The 27,900-nt window shown below is 43.1% G+C and overlaps 2 protein-coding genes across 3 annotated transcripts in view; both read left to right on the top strand.

Moving 5' to 3' along the window:
• Positions 1–19,621, top strand: part of itch (itchy E3 ubiquitin protein ligase) — a 32,533-nt gene extending 12,912 nt beyond the window's left edge. The window contains 23 exon segments of the mRNA NM_001079269.1: positions 1,252–1,342; positions 2,494–2,635; positions 3,116–3,240; positions 4,498–4,626; positions 5,775–5,820; positions 6,568–6,719; positions 6,873–7,053; positions 8,534–8,629; positions 8,984–9,158; positions 9,440–9,506; positions 9,925–10,009; positions 10,124–10,252; positions 10,404–10,476; positions 10,957–11,028; positions 12,592–12,680; positions 12,762–12,921; positions 14,143–14,276; positions 15,260–15,400; positions 15,587–15,707; positions 16,077–16,181; positions 16,561–16,657; positions 16,758–16,830; positions 17,410–19,621. Of these exon segments, the coding sequence (NP_001072737.1) occupies positions 1,273–1,342; positions 2,494–2,635; positions 3,116–3,240; positions 4,498–4,626; positions 5,775–5,820; positions 6,568–6,719; positions 6,873–7,053; positions 8,534–8,629; positions 8,984–9,158; positions 9,440–9,506; positions 9,925–10,009; positions 10,124–10,252; positions 10,404–10,476; positions 10,957–11,028; positions 12,592–12,680; positions 12,762–12,921; positions 14,143–14,276; positions 15,260–15,400; positions 15,587–15,707; positions 16,077–16,181; positions 16,561–16,657; positions 16,758–16,830; positions 17,410–17,509 (2,562 nt within the window). The 5' untranslated portion in view covers positions 1,252–1,272 and the 3' untranslated portion in view covers positions 17,510–19,621.
• A 3,385-nt stretch (positions 19,622–23,006) lies between these two features.
• On the top strand, positions 23,007–27,118 carry dynlrb1 (dynein light chain roadblock-type 1). Of its 2 annotated transcripts, none has more exon segments than NM_001100217.1 (4): positions 23,007–23,030; positions 24,409–24,484; positions 24,663–24,830; positions 26,336–27,118. In NM_001100217.1, coding segments are annotated over 4 exon segments (291 nt in total). In that variant the 5' UTR covers positions 23,007–23,027; the 3' UTR covers positions 26,380–27,118.
• Positions 27,119–27,900: the final 782 nt, after the last annotated feature.

Here is a 27,900-nt window from a genome sequence, read left to right as displayed (position 1 = left end):
GAAGTTATTGGCAGAAAGGGTGTGATAAAACTCAATAACATACTCCAAAACTGTCAACTTGTTTGTGTAAACAGTGCATCTGGTAGTGAGACAATAGCCTGTGGGATAGCAGGTATAGTAGGGAGAGATGGTGCCTATAGTAGCAGTGGGGGGATAATAGCCTCTGGGAAGGGACTGGGGCTGTGGGATAGCAGGTATAGTAGGGAGAGATGGTGCCTATAGTAGCAGTGGGGGGATAATAGCCTCTGGGAAGGGACTGGGGCTGTGGGATAGCATGTATAGTAGGGAGAGATGGTGCCTATAGTAGCAGTGGGGGGATAGTAGCCTCTGGGAAGGGACTAGGGCTGTGGGATAGCAGGTATAGTAGGGAGAGATGGTGCCTATAGTAGCAGTGGGGGGATAATAGCCTCTGGGAAGGGACTGGGGCTGTGGGATAGCCGGTATAGTAGGGAGAGATGGTGCCTATAGTAGCAGTGGGGGGATAATAGCCTCTGGGAAGGGACTGGGGCTGTGGGATAGAAGGTATAGTAGGGAGAGATGGTGCCTATAGTAGCAGTGGGGGGATAATAGCTTCTGGGAAGGGACTGGGGCTGTGGGATAGCAGGTATAGTAGGGAGAGATGGTGCCTATAGTAGCAGTGGGGGGATAATAGCCTCTGGGAAGGGACTGAGGCTGTGGGATAGCAGGTATAGTGGGGAGAGATGGTGCCTATAGTAGCAGTGGGGGGATAATAGCCTCTTGGAAGGGACTGGGGCTGTGGGATAGCAGGTATAGTAGGGAGAGATGGTGCCTATAGTAGCAGTGGGGGGATAATAGCCTCTGGGAAGGGACTGGGGCTGTGGGATAGCAGGTATAGTAGGGAGAGATGGTGCCTATAGTAGCAGTGGGGGGATAATAGCCTCTGGGAAGGGACTGGGGCTGTGGGATAGCAGGTATAGTAGGGAGAGATGCTTAACCTTCTGGCGAGTGGGAGAAGAGGGGATAATATTTCTGGTTGGTACTCTTTAGGATGGTTGTACTTTTGGATCATGTATCTGTTACACTGAAGGTTAAGATGATCTGGGTAGTAGCCAGTGTTTATTGTCCCCAAAGTTTGTAACTACTGTGTTTGAGAGGGATCATTTAATAGTATTGTGTTTGATGGAGGTTGGCTGTGCGGTACTGCTATGGTTAGGTATTGATATTGTGTGCATCTGGGCTGGGAATCCTCCATCTTGTTAATCCTTACATGTTCTTTCTGTGGTTCTGCAGGCACAACGTTGAGGAAAGGAAATGGATGGCAGTGGTTCAAGACCAGGAGCAGTCAATGGCTTCACAATGAAATCACAGCTTCAGGTTATAGGTAAGTATCACTCCAATGCGGCACTGTAGCCCCCAAAGCTCTGACTGCAGAAGAGACCTTCTTTCATGGTTTGAGATCCCAAAATCTTACAGGGGTCAATTTAAACCAGTGGGCCATTGCTTGAGAATTCTAGAGTTGCTTTACTGTTAAAAGTCCAACCCCTGTGTATAATAGGCAGAAAGTTTGCCCCAGTGCAGTAGCAACCAATAAGGTGTTTGCTTTTGAACTAGTGACTAGTACAGGCTACATGCTGATTGGTTGCTGTAGGTGATAAGCCCTTTCCCCAGCTATGCACTTGTGTATAGGAGGAGAAATTGGGATTTCTGACAGTCCAGTTAATTGCTCAGTGCCACAGAATTGGGCTGATGTATTGGCTTCTGAGTACATTATGGGAGAAGGCCTTCCTTGCTTATCCAGTATTACTGTGTATATTTTTAAAAGGATAACGAAACTCCAGTCTCAGCAGAGAACTGGCAAATACTGGGATTATTAGGAATTTGCAATGTAAATAGTTGCCCTTGGAGAGGTGCCCAGCTCTGAAGCACCCAGACAGTAAGGGTGCCCGGGCTGCAGGCGCTGGAGCACAATAGCTACGTTGTGATCTTGTATTTCCTGCAGAAGAAGAAAGGGGCAGTAATTATGGTGCTTGGGGCTGTTATATGGAGGGGTGGTGGGGTTTTAAATACCATTACAGAGAAAAAATGGTGCTGTAGTGTTTTTATATGTACATTTTTACTGGTCAGGTCAGCAATAGTGCTAGGATTCCAAAGCCGGAGGAAGGAAGGGGGATACTCAGGCATTGGCTGGAAGAATGGGGAGAATGAATTGTGGTGCATTACGATGTAATGTAACAAGACAGACCTGTCAGTAAATATTATAGTGTATTTTACATCAACAACTTTCATGTTTAGAAACAGCCTAGAACCTCACTTGGCGTGCTCCCTAGTCACAAAATCATTTGACACCAAGATTAAACAGCCTGAACTTATTTGTATTCAGTCATTAAACACACAGAGAGGCAACAAATATATCCTGGAACCTTACACTAAGGTATTACTGCTCAGCACATAAACGCTGCCCCCAGGGATCGGCGTGGGCCCACCATTAACTCACTGACTTCTCTTTTGTTTTTGTTTTTCCTCTTTTCCCAGTTATATCCGCTAAGTTAAAGGACAACAGGAAAAACTGGTTTGGTCCAAGTCCGTATGTGGAGCTGTCGGTGGATGGACAATCAAAGAAAACTGAAACAAAAAATAAAACTCACAGCCCCAAATGGAAACAGCCGCTCACTGTGTAAGTGTATGTACCCAGGGTGCCACCAAACAGGGTGCCCATATCGTCTGTCTGAAGTATGCATTGTCCCCAAAATGCCAATATTCAGAGACAATTTGCAGTTGTTCTTCATTTTTTACCCTCTTAGTTAGTCAGTGACTTAAGGGGGCACATGGGGCATAACTGTCAGTTAGTTTGTGAGCAGGCAGGTCAGGTTTAGATGCAAACTAACTGAACTGTTGCGTCCCATATGGCCCCCCCCTCAAGTCACTGATTGGTTACTGACTGCTAACAGCTTAGAGAGCTGTAAAGGAGGAAGTAGTGTTCTAGCTATTATGTTAGACATCTGCCCACTCCAGCCCATATAGGTGACATTTTTGCCTAACTAACTATATTGAAAACATTGTCTGTTTTACCCAGTTTCATTATTACACTGAACCGTTCCTTCAAGCATTTACACTGTATTATCATGGATGGGCTTTCTCTTTGCTTTCATTGCAGCATTGTTACCCCATTTAGTGTGTTAAATTTCCGCGTTTGGAGCCACCAGACGTTGAAATCCGATGCTCTGATTGGAAGCGCGTCGCTCAACTTGCATGAAACGCTACTGTCGAACAATATGAAGTGTGAGTATAATGCCTCGTCCCCCCCCTCGGTGCCTTCTACATGTGATCCTGTGTGTTCGACACAGCGGCTCTGCCAACCCACGAGGCCCTGGAGTAGGATATTCAGAGTGGCCATTGCTTCTAAACTAGTTGCGGTGACTAATTACCAAGTCATGACGACTAATCAGCATGATGTTACCTCCGTTTTGAAACTTGCAAGTCGCTGTGTGCGAAGGTAGCACAATGGGTACAAGTTGCAGCTACTTTAGTGATTAGTCTGTGTAAAATGGTTCATATACAGTGTTAAGTCCTAAGGGAAAGCTTGCATAACGGGGTGTTGGCCTTTTATAGCTATCCCTATGTGTTAGAATCATATTGCAGTAGGTAGTAAGGGCATGGCCCCGCAGCCCAGAAGGAAGGGGGTCTGATGAACCTCTTCCAAAAACCAAAACTTGTTAAAGAGCCCCACACAACACAAAAACCCTTAATATCACTGTAATTTGTTCCTTCAGAAAGTAGGAATAAAAATCATTATTACAGTATATGCTGAAATCCAGCTCCAAAACAGTTCTTCTCGTTCTGCATCATTCTGCAAATGCTGGAAGGGGGGGAGGGACTAAAACATTGATGTTACAAACTGTAACACCATACAGACTGCATGCAGGAACTCAATAAGCCACTATGCATTTAGGGTCAGATGGGAGGGAGCAGGTCTGACTGGGGCTGCCACCCCAGGGGCCCCTACACGCCCCAAGGGGGCCCTCATCGTGGCTCCTGCACCCCCCGAGGGACTGCCTGCCCAACCCCCTCTCCAAGATCGCAATGTGCATGGCCACCTTTTACTCGTATCACATGTGCAGCAGGGAATTGTGGGATTGGGAAGGTGCAGGCTGAAGGCAGGCCGAGGACAGGCGCTTACTGTTACATTTTATTTGAGTCACAAAGTAGTCAGCCAGATCAGCAGGGAACAGGGGGCGGGGCTTGGGGAACTGTTCCAAACCATATTATTACATTAACAATCATAAAAAAGCTGCATATTTTTTAATTGATGTATATCGCAAAATTGCTTGAAATTATCTTTACAAAAAGCATAAGTTGTGTTTTGGTGGAGTTTCCCTTTATTTACTTTTAGCCTGTACAGAAAAGTTCTGCAAACAATGCCGGGTTATGTATTCTCCTGTACAAAGCACGATTTTACAGCAAAATTCTAGGTTTTACTTGCCCTTTAGCATAATTTAACTGTAGTAAAGTTGCCCTTTTTTCCCCTTCATTTTGCAGTGGAAGAAGTCATTGTGACCATGCAGCTCTTAAGTGACAGGGAGACGGTGGGCGACCTGTCTGTGTGCTTGGATGGGATGCAGGTGGACCCGGAGCTCTTAGCCAATGGAGATCCAGCTGTCTCATCAGGTGAGAGCACCCATAGGATAATAAAGTAGGGTGCTAAAGAATTCTATTTTTTATTTTTAATCTTTTTTTTTTAACCCTGTACTTGCCAAGCATGCGTGGTTTACATTTTTGGCTAATAGACTGAATGTAGACCCTACATTTCTGGCATTTGGCCATTCATGAGCCATATCCTGTTCATATTCCGGTCTCTTATTCAGACAGCTGGCTGCTAAGGTAATTTGGACCTTAGCAACTAGATACTGGTTGTGGTTTTCATTCTATGCAGAGAGCTGGATCCCTAGGTGGGACAGTGCTTTTGGGGCCCCCATTTTCTCACACCATCTTTTCACAGCTCAATAAAAGTCTTCTCTTTGCACCTGAGTTACTCCCCAACTGAGAGCCACTAAATGGGGCCCCGTCCTAGGTACTTTCACACCCTTGCATTTCTGGGCCCCTTGCGTTCAGTGGGTACCAAGTTTGCCCAAGGGGTAATCTGGCCCTTTATCTCTATGTCAGGGATTCACATTAAACTCTACATATTTGGTTTTGGTCAGCTTAGGGTATATTTTTCTAATAAAGTTGTGTTTTAATGGTTATTAAATAATAATTGAACCATATGTTCTTCCGGTCATTTGAAATAGGGAGATACGGGGATGCAGAAGAAGCAGAATCCACTATGCATCATCGCATATTGGATTCTGCTTCTTCCGCATCGCTGTATCGCTCTATTTCAAATGACCGCAAGCCAAGTTTTAGCAGGTATTTTCTAATAAAGCATTCAAAATAATAAATGTTAGTGTTACTTTTCCTTTAAAATAATTTCTTGTAGAGATCCAAATTACGGAAAGATCCCTTATCCAGAAAACACCAGGTCCCGAGCATTCTGTATAACTGATCCCATACTTGTAATACCCTAGCTTATTATAAAGCCACAAGGCAGCTAAAGGTGCTGCAGAATGTCACAAAGAAGCCACAGACCTAGAGCTTGGGGAGTGGCCGCCTCCACTTCACCTGTTCAGCTGTGCCAAGAGCTACGTCATATCAGTAAGGGAACCGTACAGATTCCTCCCGTTCCTATGATACCTACTGTTTGTGCTCCAAACACAAGTACCGAACGGAGTGACGATGTAAAGCAAGTTATGGAATCCAGTCTTTTTATTCTTTTGTAGGTTCAACAGATAATTCCTCGACTGAAGTTGAATCACAGGCTGCGAGGTGAGAGACTGTTCTTGAATCTGTCACTAGCACTCTCTCTGTCACCTCCAGGTGTCTCTCATACAGCGTGACCGGCACATGTTTGCTATCCGCCATATTCACATCAATACTATTTCAACGCCTGCCTCTGCTTATTGGATTTGTAGTTGGGTCGTAGCCAGTTAAGCTGCAATAAGCCTTTAGGGGTCACAGACCCTGCCTTTTCTCTATCAGTTCTTTGTACCCTTTAATGGACCCATTGCCTCCATTTAAATGCTCTACTACTATTATAATTAGTGCCTTGGATACAAGATTTCATTGCTATACAAGTCTCTGGAGTGAGTGCACTGATCTCCAGGGAGCCATTTATCAACCGGAGAAGGATTTAAGCAGTCGTTTAAAAGCTCACCCACTCCGACAGGACTGCAATGGTGGAGCATAAAACTGCTGTTGCGGCCATGCCTCGCTGCTTCCCTTCATCACATCAATATTTAGGTCTTTGGCTAATGTCACACGAGGCAGAGAAAATCTAAATCTGCTCCGATCCATGTTGGATTTCAGCCAGAAAAGTGGCAGAGAAAATGCCAGTAAAGATGAAATGCGTTGTGCTAATGTATTTATATAGTAGGCCGTTACAGGAATACCCCAATAATAAATAGTGATAGACAGGAGCAATTACTGTAGGCTTAATTAAGGGCAATGTAGAAAATTGCGGGGCATTGCTTGTAGTGGAGGTAAACAACAAGTTTGTGTTTATGTATTTCCCAGTGCTGAAAGCTCAAATGGAACTAATTCCACTGACAGCAGAACAACCAATGGCATGAGCTCTCCTTCCTTAGCCAATGGAGGGTTTAAAGCCAGCAGACCACCTAGACCATCACGGCCTCCTCCCCCCACACCTCGCAGGGCGTCTGGTGTAGGTAAGATCCCTACAAGTATAGATGCTGCTCTTTGCCCCCCTTACTTTCTGTTTGCTATATAGTATTGCTGTGTAATTGCTTCTTTTGGATACTATGTGCCGAGTCATTACAAAGGGTAACTTATCTGCCCTGTTCTTTTTTCCTCCCTCCTAGTTACTGCCATCAGTGAAGCTCCCCCACCACCAGAGGCTGAATTGTTGCCCACCCCTGCTACTGCTTCCTTACCTGAAGCCCAAGCTCCATCCAGTACGCCTCCTGTTTCTAGGCAAATAGCTCCCATTAATGTTGATGGACAGAGAATGGGACTAGTTAACCAAGGACCTCTGCCACCTGGGTATGTATAATGAGAATGGAAACTGTGTGTGTTATTCAAACAGAAGTCTTTTGAGAGGGATCTTATGAATAGATTTTCTCTACACCAGTGATCCCCAACCAGTGGCTCGGGGCAACATGTTGCTCCCCAACCCCTTGGGTGTTGCTCTCAGTGCCCCCAAACCAGAGAGTTATTTTTGAATTCCTGACTTGGGGGCAAGTTTTGGTTGAATAAAAACAAGATTTCCTACCAAATAAAGCCCCTGTGAGCTGATAGTGTGCATAGAGGCTGCCTAATAGCCAATCACAGCCCTTATTTGGCTCCTCCATGAACTTTTATGGTGCTTGTGTTGCTCCCCAAGTCTTTTTACATTTGACTGTGGCTCACGAATAAGAAAGGTTGGGGATCCCTGCTCTACACTAAGGGGCTTATTCATTAACATTGGAGACCAACATCACTGCTGATGTTACCCACCACAACCAATCAGCAGTTTGATTTGAATTGGTCACTTGCAAGTTACAAAACAAAAGCAAGCATCTGATTGGTTGATATGGGCAACACCATCGGTGATGTTTGTCTCTAGCGTTAATAAATACACACCTAGATGATAAGAACCATGTTGAAGGTAGATATATAATACAACAGTAGGTTATAGGTGTGCATTTAGTTATATGCAGGACTTAGAGGGAGGGTTATATGGAGCAATATGTGGAGTTATGGGTGGGTATATGGAGCAATAGGAGGCGTTATAGGGAGGGGTATATGGAGCAATAGGAGGAGTTACAGGGAGGGCTATATGGAGCAATAGGAGGAGTTATAGGGAGGGCTATATGGAGCAATAGGAGGAGTTATAGGGAGGGCTATATGGAGCAATAGGAGGAGTTATAGGGAGGGTTATATGGAGCAATATGTGGAGTTATGGGTGGGTATATGGAGCAATAGGAGGCGTTATAGGGAGGGGTATATGGAGCAATAGGAGGAGTTATAGGGAGGGCTATATGGAGCAATAGGAGGAGTTATAGGGAGGGGTATATGGAGCAATAGGAGGAGTTATAGGGAGGGGTATATGGAGCAATAGGAGGAGTTATAGGGAGGGGTATATGGAGCAATAGGAGGAGTTATAGGGAGGGGTATATGGAACAATAGGAGGAGTTATAGGGAGGGGTATATGGAGCAATAGGAGGAGTTATAGGGAGGGGTAAATGGAGCAATAGGAGGAGTTATAGGGAGGGGTATATGGAGCAATAGGAGGAGTTATAGGGAGGGTTATATGGAGCAATAGAAGGAGTTATAGGGATGGTTATATGGAGCAATAGGAAGATATAGGGTAGATTATATGATGTAGTGGGGATTACTGACTTTTATAGTATTTTTTTTTCTTCTTACAATATCAATATTACAATCGATGTTAGTGAAATATGGGTTGAGAAAAATGTGTATTTTATAAAGATATAGGAATTTATTAATAGTACCAAAAAGCTGACGCGGTGTCACTCCTTAGATGGGAACAGCGGGTGGATCAGCAAGGACGCGTTTATTATGTGGATCACGTGGCAAAAAGAACTACATGGGACAGGCCAGAACCCCTGCCACCTGGGTGAGTGCAATGAGAGTGGGTAGAAAGTCCAGTACCTTCTCTATACCTTGTCTTACTTACTCATATGCTATCCTGAGTAAACCTATCTGCTACTTACGAGCAGTTTACAAGCCTTCGAGCTGGCCTTAGATGTAATCCATTGCTGAATATATCTTGGAGATGATCTTGTGTTGTTGCTCTTTTTTGAATTGTTTCAACTGTATGTAATATATGAGCAAATATGCTGGAGTGTTCCTACTGTCTGGGTAGATGGTATATGTGAATATTTACCTTCATAAATAAAAATAAAAAAAAAAGTTTATTATGTTGGTATATATGTAGTCACTGGCTCTTTTGTCTGTGATATTCCCACAGGTGGGAACGTCGAGTGGATAACATGGGTCGGATCTATTATGTGGACCATATAACCCGGACCACTACATGGCAGCGCCCCACTCTTGAGTCTGTGCGGAATTATGAGCAGTGGCAGCTCCAGCGGAACCAGCTACAAGGCGCCATGCAGCAGTTCAACCAAAGGTTTATTTATGGGGTAAGTAGACTTTTTGGGGTAGTGTAATAGGAATTGCAAAGTTTGCTCTACATGTGATAACTAATAGCAGCCGGCAGATATCTGATTGCATGAATCATATTCCTGAATGACTTCCATAGATATCCGAGCTCTGTGGGAGCAATATTAGGAATTAATATATAGGAAATAATATATGAACTAATTTCTAGACGATCACAGAAAGTCTAGTATTTTATTTCCATAGATTGATAATTTAGGTGTTGTATCGCTTATAATTTATAAATTCATGTCTTTCCTTTTAGACCCAGGAAACTGGAACAACCCAGAACAAGGAGTATGACCCATTAGGACCATTACCAGTTGGATGGGGTAGGTTTCTTATCTATGCATCTGTAAAATACAGTTGTCTATGGTGGCCATGCAGGGTCAGATCCCCTAGTTTGGCGACGTTGCCAAATGAGCGAATCTGAGCCTGATATGCCAGGCTAAATTGGACTACTTTGGTCTGTCTGGTCTCCTTAGGCCCGACAGTTCTTACAGTCCTGCTGGTAACGCTCTTCCTATTACAATAATGTTTGGCAGGGTCATTGTGGCTCCTATGCATTATAATCTTATAACTTAGGAGAGATCTTTGGTTTGCATAAATTCATTCTCTTTTGCCCATGATTTATGGGTTCTCTGACTTGCTTATTAAATTGAAGCTGTGTTTTTATTTAAGGTGTTGCTATACAAACATGCAGAGAATAAGCTCCTTGAAATAATGTTTCTTGGTTAAAAATTCTTGTAGAAAAGCGTATGGATGGAAATGGGCGAGTGTATTTTGTTAATCACACCACACGGACCACCCAGTGGGAGGACCCAAGAAATCAGGGGTAAGTGGATTCTCGCTAACCCTCAAGCTCCTGACATAAGGGCAATGTTAACGAACCCCAAATACTGTCCCTAGTTTTGCCTTCCCACCTTCAACCTGTATCTGTTTCCTCCAGACAGTTGAACGAGAAGCCATTGCCAGAGGGTTGGGAGATGAGGTTTACGGTAGATGGCATCCCATATTTTGTGGATCACAACAGGAAAACCACCACTTACATCGACCCTCGGACTGGCAAATCAGCTCTGTGAGTACAAATCAGATGATACCCGGAGGGGGGTCGTTTCTAGTGATGCACTGAATTTAGGACTCGGCTGTATCTGCCTTTTTTATTTCTTTATGCAGGCTGCTTGCACAAGGCAGTGTTTATTTATTTTCTTTTTATCCTCTGCTCACAGGGACAATGGACCTCATATCGCTTATGTGCGGGATTTTAAGGCTAAGGTCCAATACTTCAGATTCTGGTGCCAGGTAAATAAAGCCTTCGTACTACTGATGATGTGCTCAAATGATATGCCTCCTTAATTCTGTTTATTCCTTCTGTGATGGCAGTGCCACAATTACAATCTTTCCTGCTATCTCTATCCAACCTTCACCCATGTTTGGGCGTCATCAAAATTTGCCTGATCGATGAGATGACCGATATTGAAGGCTTTTGCCAATATTTTTTACCTCCTTTAATATAATGCATACAGTGTGCTTTTGTATTTTTTTTCTTCTTTCATGGGGGTGGGGTAAAGAGATGGGCGAGTTTATATGCTGAAAGCATTACTACGTACCAGGGTACCATCTTACTGGTGCTAGTACCAGTGCACACATTTACAGTGGTGCCTTATGAATTCTGCCTTATTATAAAGATCACATGCAGTAGGAGCCTTCTGTTTCCATTGCAATCTGTTTGAATGCATATTTTTTCCATTGCGTACTAATGCACTTTTTTTATTCTTACAGCAACTTTACATGCCTCAGCATGTCAAGATCACTGTGAACAGGAAAACACTTTTTGAAGACTCATTTCAGCAGGTGGGTTATTATTTTTATATGTTTGTGTGTGTGTGTGTGTGTGTGTACCTTTTATATGAAAGGAAATATAAAATATGTGCTGCTGGGTTCTGTAAAAGACAAAATAAAATTGTGTGTGTGTATACAGGTATATGGGATCTGTTATCCAGAATGCTTGGGACCTGGGGTCTTTCCATAATTTGGATCCCCATACCTTGAGTCTACTAAAAAATCATTTAATCATTCTGTAAACACATTAGGATTTATTTTCCATCCAATAAGGATTCATTTTAGTCCTGTTAAATTTAGGTCCTGTTTTATTATTACCGAGAAAAGGGAATCATTTAACCATTAAATAAACCCAATAGGGCTGTTCTGCCCCCAATAAGGGGTAATTATATCTTAGTTGGGATCAAGTACAGGTACTGTTTTATTATTACAGAGAAAAGGGAATCATTTAACCATTAAATAAACCCAATAGGGCTGTTCTGCCCCCAATAAGGGGTAATTATATCTTAGTTGGGATCAAGTACAGGTACTGTTTTATTATTACAGAGAAAAGGGAATCATTTAACCATTAAATAAACCCAATAGGGCTGTTCTGCCCCCAATAAGGGGTAATTATATCTTAGTTGGGATCAAGTACAGGTACTGTTTTATTATTACAGGGAAAAGGGAATCATTTAACCATTAAATAAACCCAATAGGATTGTTCTGCCCCCAATAAGGGGTAATTATATCTTAGTTGGGATCAAGTACAGGTACTGTTTTATTATTACATAGAAAAGGAAATCATTTAACCATTAAATAAACCCAATAGGGCTGTTCTGCCCCAATAAGGGGTAATTATATCTTAGTTGGGATCAAGTACAGGTGCTGTTTTATTATTACATAGAAAAGGGAATCATTTAACCATTAAATAAACCCTATAGGGCTGTTCTGCCCCCAATAAGGGGTAATTATATCTTAGTTGGGATCAAGTACAGGTACTGTTTTATTATTACAGAGAAAAGGAAATCATTTAACCATTAAATAAACCCAATAGGGCTGTTCTGCCCCAATAAGGGGTAATTATATCTTAGTTGGGATCAAGTACAGGTACTGTTTTATTATTACAGAGAAAAGGGAATCATTTAACCATTAAATAAACCCAATAGGTCTGTTCTGCCCCCAATAAGGGGTAATTATATCTTAGTTGGGATCAAGTGCAGGTACTGTTTTGTTATTACAGGAAAAAAAGAAAAATAAATAATTTGTTTGCTTAAAATGAAGTCTATGGGAGAATGATTTCCTGTCATTTGGAATTTTCCGGATAACAGATCCTATACCTGTGTGTGTGTGTGATGGAGTTGATGCTTATTTCTTTTTCACAATTAGATTTGGTCATGCTATTTGTCAGTAGGGCACTCTTCACTCATGCTGAAATCTGTCAGTGGCTTACACTATAGAAGAGAACCTAACAATACACACTTTACAGTTACTATAACAGAACCAATTTACTGACTCTGTATAGAAGTATTTTGAAAAACGTTGTAGCTCCCAATACTAATGATATAGATATATATATATATTTGCTTTCATTAGATTATGAGTTTCAACGCACAAGATCTCAGGAGAAGACTGTGGATTATCATCCCTGGGGAAGAGGGCTTGGATTACGGAGGAGTGGCAAGGTACTGTGTGTGTATAATTTGTCTGTTTGTGTGTGTGTGCTTTCTGCTTGTGAGCCCTAATTTGCTGTGTATATTCCACAGAGAGTGGTTCTTCCTCCTCTCTCACGAAGTAATGAATCCCATGTACTGCCTATTTGAATACGCCGGGAAGGATAACTACTGTCTGCAAATCAACCCTGCTTCCTACATCAACCCAGACCACCTGCGCTACTTCCGTTTCATCGGCAGGTTCATAGCCATGGTGAGTTCGGTGACTCCTCTAGGTCACATTTGTATTAAAGGTATGGGATCCCTTATCTGGAAACCCGTTATCCAGAAAGCTCCGAATTGTGGAAAGGCCATCTCCCATAGACTCTTTTGTAATTAAATAATTACAATTTTTAAAAATGATTTCCCTTTTCTCTGTGTTAACAAAACAGGACCTGTACTTGATCCCAACTAAGATATAATTACCCCTTATTGGGGCAGAACAGCCCTATTGGGTTTATTTAATGGTTAAATGATTCCCTTTTCTCTGTAATAATAAAACAGTGCCTGTACTTGATCCCAACTAAGATATAATTACCCCTTATTGGGGGCAGAACAGCCCTATTGGGTTTATTTAATGGTTAAATGATTCCCTTTTCTCTGTAATAATAAAACAGTACTTGTACTTGATCCCAACTAAGATATAATTACCCCTTATTGGGGGCAGAACAGCCCTATTGGGTTTATTTAATGGTTAAATGATTCCCTTTTCTCTGTAATAATAAAACAGTACTTGTACTTGATCCCAACTAAGATATAATTACCCCTTATTGGGGGCAGAACAGCCCTATTGGGTTTATTTAATGGTTAAATGATTCCCTTTTCTCTGTAATAATAAAACAGTACCTGTACTTGATCCCAACTAAGATATAATTACCCCTTATTGGGGGCAGAACAGCCCTATTGGGTTTATTTAATGGTTAAATGATTCCCTTTTCTATGTAATAATAAAACAGTACCTGTACTTGATCCCAACTAAGATATAATTACCCCTTATTGGGGGCAGAACAGCCCTATTGGGTTTATTTAATGGTTAAATGATTCCCTTTTCTATGTAATAATAAAACAGTACCTGTACTTGATCCCAACTAAGATATAATTACCCCTTATTGGGGGCAGAACAGCCCTATTGGGTTTATTTAATGGTTAAATGATTCCCTTTTCTCTGTAATAATAAAACAGTACCTGTACTTGATCCCAACTAAGGTATAATGAATCCTTATTGGAGGCAAAACAATCCTACTGGGTCTAATGAATGTGTAATTGATTTTTTATTAGACTTAAGGTATGGAGATCCAAATTACAGAAATATGTTATCCGGAAACCCCCAGTTCCAGAGCATTGTGAATAACAGGTCCCATACCTTTATAATAGTGTCTGACAGTCCCTCAGAGATTCCTCCAGATCCATAACACTCCCTTTTCTTTTCTCTCAGGCCCTGTTTCATGGCAAATTTATAGACACGGGTTTTTCTTTGCCTTTTTACAAACGAATCTTAAATAAACCGGTGGGTCTTAAAGATCTGGAATCCGTGGATCCTGAATTCTACAATTCACTCATTTGGATAAAGTAAGTGGCATGATAGAACATTTCTAAGTAGGAAACTGTTCAGGGGCAACATTTGTTTTTTTTATTTAGTTAGTTAGTACAGCGGTTTTTGGAAGTTTGTGAATCCTTTAATATTGTCTATATTTTTATATGAATGTGACCTAAAACATCATCTGATTTTCAAAAGTCCAACATTTATATTTGATAATGTATTTATTGGCTTAAAGGAGATGGAAAGGTAAGAACTAAGTAAGCTTTATCATAAAGGTCTATGTAAATACAGCCATAAGCACTCACAGAAACGCTACACTGAGTCCTCTGTCAAAAGAAACGCAGTATTTCCTTCTTCTTTTGTGTCAACATATTCTTCGGTATCGGTCTTTTCTCTTAGAAAAATCCTTCATTCCCAGAGCCAGAGCCTGCGCAGCTCTCTCCTCTCTCCCTTCTCCTGCTCCCCCCCTACCATAAGAAGTCATAAAACTCACTCCCCCTCCCATCAGAATGTGTGATCTGAGCTACCAATGGCTAGGAAGACCAAGCTAAAATGTCAGCTGCTATCTTAAACAAACGGAGGGAGCTTCTAGGGCTCTTTACTCAGGTATGGTAAAGCTTTCTGTAGAATAAATATGGTGGCACTAAAGTGGTGAATCTATTGGCAGTAAAATGCCAAAATTACTTTCCTATTCCTTTAAATGAGGAGCGTTGCATTTGGAGAAAGAAAAACACTGCATTCCACTGCAACTTTTAAAGGGTTCACAAATATTCTATATAGATATATATAGATATGTACTTTAGACCCTAGCAACCAGATTGGAATTTCTAAACTGGAGAGCTGAACAAGGAGCTAAATAATTTGAAAACCACAAATAAAAAGTCAAGACCAATTGCGAATTGTCTCAGAATATCACTCTGTACACCATGGGTACAGGGCTACTCCCACTCATATTGATACACAAGCATAGGAATAATTCATATCGTCACATAATCATTGTGTTTTGGCACAGGGACAACAACATTGAGGAGTGTGGCCTAGAGATGTTTTTCTCCGTGGACAAAGAAATTTTGGGGGAGGTCAAAAGCCACGATCTGAAACCAGACGGCAGTAACATCCAAGTGACGGAAGAGAACAAGGAAGAGTATATCCGGTACTTAACATTTATACCATGTTATGGTTGTATGACATCTTCTTACTTGTATAGTGAGGTGGAAATTTGTAATCTCCTCTGCCAGAAAGTAAAACCCTAGAAACCCACCGAGCGCATTAGGAGTCATTGCTTGCTCTTTATTATTCCTGATTTGTAACCCGTTGGCCCATTGTCACTTTGCCGCAGGCTGGTTGCAGAGTGGAGACTCTCCCGGGGAGTAGAGGAACAGACACAGGCTTTCTTTGAGGGTTTCAATGAGATTCTCCCACAACAATACTTGCAATACTTTGATGCCAAGGAGTTAGAGGTAAGCACACAGAAGCTGATGTATTCAAGGAATTATATTGCACATTGGCTGTGCTTTATTTTATAGCAGCAGTGTCAGACTGGGGTGTCAGGGGCAAACCAGGGCCTGCTCCTGTGGGCCCCCCACCCCAGTTGCGAGGTCCTACTCCAATGCTAACCCCCCTTCCCTTCACACCGCATAACAATTAGGGCTGCGATGGGGAAGGAGCAACGGGGCCCACATTTTCCAGCAGGGGGTACTGGGTCAGTGGGGGCTGCAGGGCCTCTGAGGGCCGGGGCCAGGGTTCTAGGTCTTATGTTGCTCAGATCATATACTCTATACTCTGTAGTGATCTTGCATTGTAAAGCTAACAGTCATTTCTGTCTTTAGGTGCTCCTGTGTGGGATGCAGGAAATTGATCTGAATGATTGGCAACGTAACACCATCTACCGGCACTATACCAGGACCAGCAAGCAAATCATTTGGTTCTGGCAGGTACGAGAGCTTGTGCGCCTGAATGTAGAGCACACAAACTCAGTGGGGCTGATTTATAAACACTGGGCAAATTTGCACCTAAGCAGTAACCCATAGCAACCAATCTGTGATTAGATTTCTCCAGCCAGCTGCCGGTAGAACAATGAAAGCAAACTTCTGAATGGTTGCCAGGGGTTACTGCCCGGTTGCAACTTTGCCCTGTGTTTATAAATGACCCCCAGTGTATGCATCTTCATACTTCTCCCTGCAGTACTGTACACGACCTTCATCCAATCTGGCTCTTTCACTGGGCCACCTTTCCCATGTTGCCCTCCTTTTTTTTTAATAATGCTAATTTCATTATTATTATTACTAGTTAACTATTGTTTCCTTTTTCCAGTTTGTTAAAGAAATTGATAATGAGAAGCGAATGAGACTTCTACAGTTTGTGACTGGCACCTGCAGGTTACCTGTAGGGGGATTCGCTGATCTCATGGGTATGTAGCCCTACGCATGTGAAGGCAATGTCTCTTTATATCTATATAGATCTTTATGTGTTTGTACACTCTCTCTGATGTCTTAACTCCTATATCACAGGAAGCAACGGGCCTCAGAAATTCTGTATTGAGAAGGTTGGTAAAGAAAACTGGCTTCCCAGGAGTCATACATGGTGAGTAAGAATTTGCCACTTTCAAATTGAAATCATACGGACATGTGCTAAATGGCACTTTCCATCTTAGAAATAAAAAAAATACTGCTTTATTCTTGTTTTAATTCCATGTTTTCTTGCTACCTATCCATATCTTAAGGTGCCCATACACGGGACTGATATCAGCAGCTTATCGGCCCGTGTAGGGGCATTAACGACGGGCCTGTTCAACCGACATCTTGCCTGAAAACGGCCAGATCATGATTGGGCAGGTTTATAAATTTAGTTGGATCGGGGACCGCATCGGCTCGTTGATGCAGTCCCGAACCGAGGATGCCTATACCCGTCGTACTAATTTGATCGTTTGGCCACAGGGCCAAATGGCCGAATTAGCCCAATATCACCCACCCATAGGTGTGGAGAAGATCTTAGCGTATGGCCACCTTTATTTTGCTGCTTTTATCCCAGGCTGATTAGTTTCCTTTCTGCCTCCTTTTTTCCTTTTTTTTTCTTTTGGAGTGTGTGCCCATAATTCTCTTGTATAACAAGATACAACAAGCTGTGTTGCTCAATAAAGCAAATATTTCTCTTTATTTCCAGCTTTAACCGTCTGGATCTTCCACCCTACAAAAGCTACGAGCAGCTGAAGGAGAAACTACTGTTCGCTATAGAGGAGACAGAAGGTTTTGGGCAGGAGTAAATGGCCCGCGGCCCTTCTCTATGGCAGGAGAAAAGTGCATCCGCAGCACCATGCAAGCACGGGCACTTCCCACCACCCTGAGCATGGAGAACCCCCCTATTAACTTCCTTTGGCCCCACATCCTGCAAGGACTCGCAAATGACTCTGTCGGTGAACTCTACCAGTGATATTTGTTGGTTAGCCAGAAGTCTGCAGGGGTTAACCCTGCTCCTCCCTAGATATCTGCCAAGCAGACACAGTGTGTTAAAAAAGTTAAATGGCTGCCTGAACCTTAATTCTCTCTTCTTCCAGTGAAAGCATCTGTTAGTGTCCCAGCATTGTCCTGGTTCTTGTCGTATTAGGCATTGAGGGGACTGGAGTGGGAAAAGCTGCATTCACTAAGCAGTGTTATTTAAGAGGACACAATCCATTGAGCTGTATATAGCCATATTTATTACGTACTGCAGGATAGTGTCCTCTGAAATAATACGTGTCAGTGAGTAGAGTTCATTGCCCAAACTCCTGAAGGAAAAGATTCATCAGGAAGAACCCCAGTTTGGAAGCCCCAGTACCTTTAGCTCTGTTTGTGCTTGCAGTGTTTTTTGGTTTTTTTTTTCAATCTGATAATACCATTCATGTAGAACTGTAGTTTAGCAGCAGCTTGCAGGCCACTGTTTGGATTTCAGGCAACCTCCCATTTTTCACTTTAGGTGGTGTCCCTAGGGTGTGAACTTCATATTTTAGTGGGAGGTTTTTGTTTGTTTCTCTGCAACATTATAGTGTACAGGACTAAAACCAGTCTGTAACCAATGAGAAACGACTTACATTGTGCATGTCAACTGTCCATCCAGTAGGAGCAACTCTTTTTTGCCCTCTTGTTGAGTCCTAGCTAAATGACTATGACTTCCTTCCTTCCTTCATTTTTTAAAAAAAATTACAAATAAGCTTTATAAGCACAGCATTGCTGAATTAAGTCCTGTTGGTTCCCTACTTGTGACAGGTGGCGGGCCCTGTAGAGCATGAAAATAGGGCTTGGCTGCAGCTCAGAATGGGGTTCCTATGACTTTAGGAGCATTTTATTCTTCCAGCTTAAGGTCCCCCCCCCAATGGATTTTATATGTAGGCTCTGCCTATGTGGGACCACCTCACAATGGCAAATGAATGCTCTTCAGACGCCAGAGCTCCATATTGAAAGGCACAACTCCCATTTTTTACCCTTGTCAGTGTCATGTGGGTTGTTAAAAAATAAAAATGCTGCATTTTCTACCCACTACACATTTAGAACTGCGAAACCTCATCAGAGCGGGTCATGTCAAATGGCCTCATTGCATTGCGGTGCTGTGACTGTAGGCAAAGGTAAAGCACATTTCAGCCAGTCGTATCCCCTCCATAAACCCTGCCATATTTGACATACGAAGCTGCCTGTTGTGCAACTCCCTGTATCCCCCTCCTTGTTGTACCAAGCTGATCGCAGAGATTGCATCTAACAGATTTTTACAGAGCTATAGAAAAACTAAATTATTAGAAGCAACAGACTATTGTGTAGATTTTTGTGTCATTCTAGAATCGTGTGATACTTCCGTTCTTTTCCCCCCTTCTACTTAGTTTATCCCCCGTAGGACCGGGTGACACTTTACACCGAGGTGGATGGGGGTTAAATATGGAAGGGAAAAAAAACAAAAAAAAAAACACCTGTAAATGATTTAAAAAGGCTCTCTGCCCTCTTATTTTTTAACAATAAGTAAAAGCTATAATTAATGTGGATATCTCCCTAGTTCTATAGGGCAGACTCCTACAATATTTTTATGATTGACTTAGGAAGACGTTCTAATTGCTTGTGTATATAGTATAAATATATATATAAATATATATTTTTTGTTTTTTCCAAAGGGGGCAGGGTTTTGTTTCTTTCTCTCCTGGATTTTTTTGTTTAACCGTGTTGTTGCCAGAGCATCTCTCGCAGCCAAGCGGTTACCTGCACACTGTCAACAAAAAAATCAAAATCTTTCTTCTCTCTCCGTCCCTTTCCCATTTTGTTTCACATCTTACATTAATTCTGCATTTAACTGTTGAAAAAAGAGAACCTTGACAAAATAAATGTATAAAAATAAACTGAATTTGCTGACTTCCCTATTTGAGATTCATGGCTCTTTACTGTGTGATACTGTGATAAATATATATATTTTAGTGATGTGGGGGTTGAGCGGGTTTGGCCCGACCTCGGCACATCAATTGCGGGTTGTGGGCGGGCCTGGAATGCCCCACCCCTTTTGTGACATTATTGCAGGGTGGGCGTGGGCCTAGCTGGTTAGGGTAAGAGTTGAGAGCAAGCGGGTGCGGGTCGAGAGTTTCTCAACCTGCACATATAGTAAATAAAGTACCCCCAATGTAAAATATAGGGATATTATAAGTCACCAAGGAGTTCAATGACCATATAAAAGCACAAGGCCGAAGGGAGGATGACATCACTAAGTACCATTTATAATGATATAATTTACAGTTTGGTCCTATAGGGAAAGGACCTAACTGTATAATATATATATATAAATATATATATATATATATATATATATATATTACACATAAATATAAATATATAATATATATATATATATACATTATATATATACAATAAATATATTTATTATATTATAAAGTTATTGAGAAATTTAAAGCAGGCTTAGGCTACAAAAAGGTTTCCAAAGCCTTGAACATCCCACGGAGCCCTGTTCCACCGATCATTCAGAAATGGAAGGAGTATGGCACAACTGTAAACCTACCAAGACAAGGCCGTCCTCCTAAACTCACAGGCCGAACAAGGAGAGCGCTGATCAGAAATGCAGCCAAGAGGCCCATGGTGACTCTGGGGGAGCTGCAGAGATCTACAGCTCAGATGGGGGAATCTGTCCATAGGACAACTATTAGTTTGTCTTTATGGAAGAGTGGCAAGAAGAAAGCCATTGTTAACAGAAAACCATAAGAAGTCCCGTTTGCAGTTTGCCACAAGCCATGGGGGGGGGGTGGGGGGACACAGCAAACGTGGGAGAAGGTGCTCTGGTCAGATGAGACCAAAATGGAACTTTTTGGCCAAAATGCAAAACACTATGTGTGGCGGAAAACTAACACTGCACGTCACTCTGAACACACCATCCCCACTGTCACATATGGGGGGGCAGCATCATGCTCTGGGGGGGCTTCTCTTCAGCAGGGACAGGGAAGCTGGTCAGAGTTGATGGGAAGATGGATGGAGCCAAATACAGGGCAATCTTGGAAGAAAACCTCTTGGAGTCTGCAAAAGACTTGAGACTGGGGCGGAGGTTCACCTTCCAGCAGGACAACGACCCTAAACATAAAGCCAGGGCAACAATGGAATGGTTTAAACCAAAACATATCCATGTGTTAGAATGGCCCAGTCACAGTCCAGATCTAAATCCAATGGAGAATCTGTGGCAAGATCTGAAAACTGCTGTTCCCAAAGGCTGTCCATCTAATCTGACTGAGCTGGAGCTGTTTTGCAAAGAAGAATGGGCAAGGATTTCAGTCTGTAGATGGGCAAAGCTGGTAGAGACATACCCTAAAAGCCTGGCAGCTGGAATTGCAGCAAAAGGGGGTTCTACAAAGTATTGACTCAGGGGGCTGAATAATTACGCACACCCCACTTTGCAGTTATTTGTAAAAAATGTTTGGAATCATGTATGATTTTCGTTCCACTTCTCACGTGTACCCCACTTTGTATTGGTCTTTCACGTGGAATTCCAATAAAATTGATTTATGTTTGTGGCTGTAATGTGACAAAATGTGGAAAAGTTCAAGGGGGCCGAATACTTTTGCAAGCCGCTGTATAGAAAATAATCATCTGTGGCCAGCACACCCTTCAATGTTTTATCAAAAATTCTTTTATTGTAGATATATTGTTAAAACCAACGTTTCGGTCCTCATTAGGACCTTTCTCAAGGATAAAAAACAATAGTGCCTGCACTATTGGGTGTGCTGGCCACAGATGATTATTTTGTATACATACATAATTTTGGCTAGCACCCCGCAGAATATTGAGCCTTGGAGTGCGGTAGAAACATTTTTTAGTGATGTCACTTTTAGGACACAGAGCTAGCAGGTTGGAGAATTGACTGGAGTTGGATAGCCAATGGAAGATGACTGTGCAGGTCAGTGTCAGGGTGGGTCTAGGTCAGGTGTGGGCCTTCTGAATTAGACCAGCTCAGGGCTCTAACTTACTATATATAAGGTCCAGGCTTTGTAGTAGGGCCAGAAAAGGAAGCATCTGTGCTATCATATGCTATGGGCATAACGCCCCTAAAGCTAGGGGTCGCAATCTTCTGTAATGATCTAGGGAAGCACAAGAAATAAATACACCCTTGGTTCAGAAAAAACAGAATGCATGGGGTAGAATTTATACGACAGAATAATTATGTGACTAGATCTATCAGACGACTGTCTTACTGTGAAGGCAACACAAGCAAGTGGCAGTGGGGAAGAGAGGCGCAGCACCATCTATTGGAGAGTATAAACCTGCACCCACTAACTGCACCTGTATTATAGCTTGCACTTACATCTTCTACACAACCTGAGACTTGCTTATAACCAGCAACCTAAAAACTGCTGTTACTCAGAGAAGAATGACTTCACTTTAATATGCAATTATTGCAATTATTAGGCGGCTTCCCAGGGGGGCTGAAACCCTTCACCCAGTGGCCAATCACTCATAGTTACATAGGGTTGAAAAAAGACCAGCGTCCATCAAGTTCAACCCATCCAAGTAAACCCAGCACACACAACCTATACTTACCTATCTATACACTCACATACATAAACTATAAATACAACCACTAATACTAACTGTAGATATTAGTATCACAATAGCCTTAAGCACTTTCTCCCTTTTCCCCCCATTCCACCTTGGTATTCTGTACCTAGTAAACCCCACATGGATCAACAGGCAATGAGGGTACAAAAAAAATAGTGAGGGGTAGTTCCTAAACCAATGAGCATCTGAGACTGTCACATGATCACTTCAAGATCCTATTCAGTCAATATGGTTACAATAAAGGAAGCCAATGCCTGGGGGGGGGGCGTGGGTTCAGAGGGATTCTTGGTGTTGGTTGATGCCTCATTTAGGTTTAAAGGTGAAATAAAGCTTAATAAAAAAACAATTCTCTATATACCATGTCTGTACTTGCCCTGAATAACCACACACTTCTGTGTATAATATATATATCAATAAGTAAATCCGTGTATACCCTCCCTGTGCTGCACTACCAGCCTGGTTATTTACGGAAAGTTCATAAGTGATTATGTATACAGTATATATATGGCACAAGAAAGCTTGTAGACAGGTACAAAGCGCAAGAGATTGGATCAAACAGGACACCGTCATTGTCTGTGTATCTACGTTTTCCTATTCGTCCGCCTCTCTCCTGCGTTTTGATTGGACGATAACTGCGGGCAGGGAACGCTAGCGGAGTTCCGCGCATGCTCAGTGGAGCCTGACAGTTGGAATAAGGCGGAGGTTAGAGGCGCAGCTATGGTGAGTAAGGTTTTGTGTTATGGGGAGAGGGACAGCGGCACCGAGTTGTGTCCGACGTGACGGCAAAGAAAGCCGCGGCCCTGGGCTTTGGTGGTGAGGAAGCGCAGAGCTGAGAGACTAACCGACAGGCCCAGATGTAGTGTTGCTAGGTGGGATTAGCTCACTTGGTAACGCCTGGGAAGGGCAGCTGTGCGCCCAATGACTTCATGAGTGCCGCCTTGTGATTGGCTGTTTGGGGCAGCTGTTCTGCGGAGAAAGGGCGTTTAATCAGTAACAGCATCACTTATTGGGTTAAATAGCCTGTTTGTGTGGGGATAGTGGGGGTACTATGGGTTACAGATACCATCCCGCACCCCCATCAGGGCCCCATAGGGGAATCAGCCTGCAATAAAGCTGGGAATATATTCTTAGTTCTGCCAGTACTCTGCCCCTTATATCTGGGTACAGACTCTGCCCCTTATATCTGGGTACAGACTCTGCCCCTTATATCTGGGTACAGACTCTGCCCCTTATATCTGGGTACAGACTCTGCCCCTTATATCTGGGTACAGACTCTGCCCCTTATATCTGGGTACAGACTCTGCCCCTTATATCTGGGTACAGACTCTGCCCCTTATATCTGGGTACAGACTCTGCCCCTTATATCTGGGTACAGACTCTGCCCCTTATATCTGGGTACAGACTCTGCCCCTTATATCTGGGTACAGACTCTGCCCCTTATATCTGGGTACAGACTCTGCCCCTTATATCTGGGTACAGACTCTGCCCCTTATATCTGGGTACAGACTCTGCCCCTTATATCTGGGTACAGACTCTGCCCCTTATATCTGGGTACAGACTCTGCCCCTTATATCTGGGTACAGACTCTGCCCCTTATATCTGGGTACAGACTCTGCCCCTTATATCTGGGTACAGCATGCTGAGATATTATTGTTAGTGACGGCAAATTAGCTTGCCAAAAAGTCATGCCTGACCCACCCGTTCCTAACCTAAATCCCAGCACCCCGTCCTTATGTACCCACGCCCGCCTTTCTGGGCAAGACATGGGCACCAGAAGTGTGGGGGGGGGGTAACTGGAGAGAGCTGATATTATGGGCAAACAAACTTTGGTTCTTGACCCCACCAGAAGAGCCCTGTGCTGGTCCAAACCTGCCCAACCATCAGGCCCACTCAGCACTATTGCTTATCATGCTCAATGGTAGCCTTTCATATTCCCACCCCTGCTGTGCAAGCTCCCGATTTATTGCCCCTCCTAGGAACTCTGTATCCATAGTAACAGCCACTACTTGGCAGTCTCTCTTTTCCTTTACTATCCGCCATCATTGCAGTGAACTCATTTCTTGCCCTGTTTAATGGAGTCAATATTGTTCCTACACAGGCTGATGTGGAAGAAACTCTGAAACGGATCCAGGGCCAGAAGGGAGTGCAGGGGATCATTATTGTGAACTCTGAAGGTGAGTGGATGCGGTAAATGCAATTACTGTGCGCTGTGGTTCTGTACAGACCCAAAGAGCAGTGCAGTCTGGTGGCCAAATTGTCACTAATTGTCACACTCATGCCATGGGATGTATTTGTGTGTCCCTATTGTATCCTTATTACTTCCAGGTTATATTTCTGTCTCCGCTCCCACAGGCATTCCAATTAAGAGCACGATGGATAATCAGACCACAGTGCAGTATGCGAGCCTCATGCACCAGCTTGTGATGAAAGCGCGGGGCTCAGTCCGGGATATAGACTGTCAGAATGATTTAACCTTCCTCCGAATCAGATCTAAGAAAAATGAAATTATGATTGCACCAGGTAACGCAGGCGTTTGGGTTAAGTGCTATATCTGTAACAATTTTATGGGGCCCAGCCTGAAGGCCAGTTAGGGGGGGATTTGGGGTGAGTGCTTATTTGTGCCCTGGGTACCCCTGGAACTATAGCAGGGTGACTGTTACCCCAATGTTTCTATATATCTGTAACCTTGTTATGAGCTAAGGGGGCCCAGCCTGAAGGCCAGTTAGGGGGAGATTTGGGGTGAGTGCTTATTTGTGCCCTGGGTACCCCTGGAACTATAGCGGGGTGACTGTTACCCCAATGTTTCTATATATCTGTAACCTTGTTATGGGCTAAGGGGGCCCAGCCTGAAGGCCAGTTAGGGGGAGATTTGGGGTGAATGCTTCTTTGTGCCCTGGGTACCCCTGGAACTATAGCAGGGTGACTGTTACCCCAATGTTTCTATATATCTGTAACCTTGTTATGGGCTAAGGGGGGCCCAGCCTGAAGGCCAGTTGGGGGGGGGATTTGGGGTGAGTGCTTATTTGTGCCCTGGGTACCCCTGGAACTATAGCAGGGTGACTGTTACCCCAATGTTTCTATATATCTGTAACCTTGTTATGGGCTAAGGGGGCCCAGCCTGAAGGCCAGTTAGGGGGGGATTTGGGGTGAGTGCTTATTTGTGCCCTGGGTACCCCTGGAACTATAGCAGGGTGACTGTTACCCCAATGTTTCTATATTTCTGTAACCTTGTTATGGGCTAAGGGGGCCCAGCCTGAAGGCCAGTTAGGGGGGGATTTGGGGTGAGTGCTTATTTGTGCCCTGGGTACCCCTGGAACTATAGCAGGGTGACTGTTACCCCAATGTTTCTATATTTCTGTAACCTTGTTATGAGCTAAGGGGGCCCAGCCTGAAAGCCAGTTAGGGGGGATTTGGGGTGAGTGCTTATTTGTGCCCTGGGTACCCCTGGAACTATAGCAGGGTGACTGTTACCCCAATGTTTCTATATATCTGTAACCTTGTTATGGGCTAAGGGGGCCCAGCCTGAAGGCCAGTTAGGGGGGGATTTGGGGTGAGTGCTCATTTGTGCCCTGGGTACCCCTGGAACTATAGCAGGGTGACTGTTACCCCAATGTTTCTATATATCTGTAACCTTGTTATGAGCTAAGGGGTGAAAGTTTTTTTGATTTGAATTTTGGCTGAGTGCTTATTGCCGATGAATTATTAATTGGTCACAGCACAAGAATGAATATGTACCTTAGTGACTTAAGCAGTGGGCGTTGCCAATAATTTTCATGTGAGAATGGAATATAAACAAGCGTAACTATAGAGAGATTTAATACAAATATTGGTGTGATATCTAGTGTCGGCTTTCTGGATGCCCTGGGTCAGTGAGCCTAGTTACCAGCACTATTAACTCCAGGTCGGAGTAAGGCTGAATAGAAACAGAAGAAGGTTCAGATTATTGAAATATTAAATGTTCCTTTTTAGTTTGGTTTGAATTTCATGTTCTTCACTGACTTTTCTCAATCTCTTTTCTTTGTCAGATAAAGACTATTTCCTTATTGTGATTCAGCAGCCGACTGAATAAACCCAATTCCAGCACGTTTTCCCTATTTAACGCAAGTCCATTGGCGGCGAGGTTTCCTGGGCCGCCCCATCATCCAAGATGAAAAGTATTCCTTGGTTATATGTGCTAATCCAGCCTTGTACAATTGTTTTATTACTTTCCCATGTACACTATGAACTGAACCCCTTATTCATTTGTTATTAAACTCCCTTCAAATAACTGCGATGATATTCTCTTCTGTCTTTGTTGGAGCCCCCCATGCTGAGAGTGGGCAGAGGGTTACTGGCCCGCGTGCTACCCAAGAGCTTGTATTTTGCTAAAACTATGAGTTGTATTTAGAAAAGAAGAGTTGTTTAGGGGAAAAAAGGTTAAGTTACATTTTGGAAAAAGTATCCAATCAGAGGAAAGTATAATCACATGGTTAAGGCTACTTTCTTTCTTACAAAGCTGACAGAGACTGTAGCTATCTATAATGGAGCATTCCCCCAGCAGTTTTACATTTTACTGTACCTGCAGCCCTATACCAGTAATGATCCAGGCCTTTGAAGTTGGCCGTCTCTTGAGTGTCAGTGGCACTGCACATGCTCAGTTGGCTCTGGGCTGCTTAGGGGTCACCAAAAATCGTCAAGCAGAATATGATGTTCATATTATATAAAGCTGATGCTACTGGGCTGCTTATTACATTTATGATACAGAATGCACTGATTACTGAGCTGCCGTGTAATGTGGTTTATCTCAATAAATTAACTAGTTATCTGTGTGTCATGACTTTTAGTTAATTTATATAGATACTAAATCAGCAGAAGATATGGGGAGCTACAGGGGGCATATTTGGAGCCTCAGATTTCCCTACTAAAGGGCTGGTAATAAAGCTCATAATATACTGTAATGTTAAGCATTTGAAGACTAATCCTTTGTTAAACTGCAGTTCTACTTTATTAAGGAACAGTGGCGTCACTACTCTGTGCCACCCTCCCACCTATAAAAGAATCTTCACAGGGGCCCGGCACAGAGTAGCGAATCCTACTTGGTCCCCTTCCCCCCAACCATAGGTGTCCCCCTGTTCTCTCATGTATACACCCCCAGAACACATGGCATGATAAATGCAGTACCACATTCATGTATAATCCGCCCCAAGCATGTAGTAGGATCAATTCAGTGCATTTACATTCACTTATAATACCCCCGAACATATAGAAGGATCAATTCAGTGCTACATTCACTTATAATACCCCCCCGAACATATAGAAGGATCAATTCAGTGCTACATTCACTTATAATACCCCCGAACATATAGTAGGATCGATTCAGTGCTACATTCACGCATAATACCCCCCGAACATATAGTAGGATCAATTCAGTGCTACATTCATGTATAATACCCCCGAACATATAGTAGGATCTATTCAGTGCCATACTCTGCCTGCCCTATGCTGCCTGTGTGTGCCATACTCTGCCTGCCCTATGCTGCCTGTGTGTGCCATACTCTGCCTGCCCTATGCTGCCTGTGTGTGCCATACTCTGCCTGCCCTTTGCTGCCTG

This window comes from Xenopus tropicalis, chromosome 10 (assembly GCF_000004195.4).
Source record: "Xenopus tropicalis strain Nigerian chromosome 10, UCB_Xtro_10.0, whole genome shotgun sequence".
NCBI classification, from domain to species: domain Eukaryota; kingdom Metazoa; phylum Chordata; class Amphibia; order Anura; family Pipidae; genus Xenopus; species Xenopus tropicalis.
Note: the sequence above shows the minus strand (reverse complement) of the source record. Positions and strands in the feature narration are given on the sequence as shown.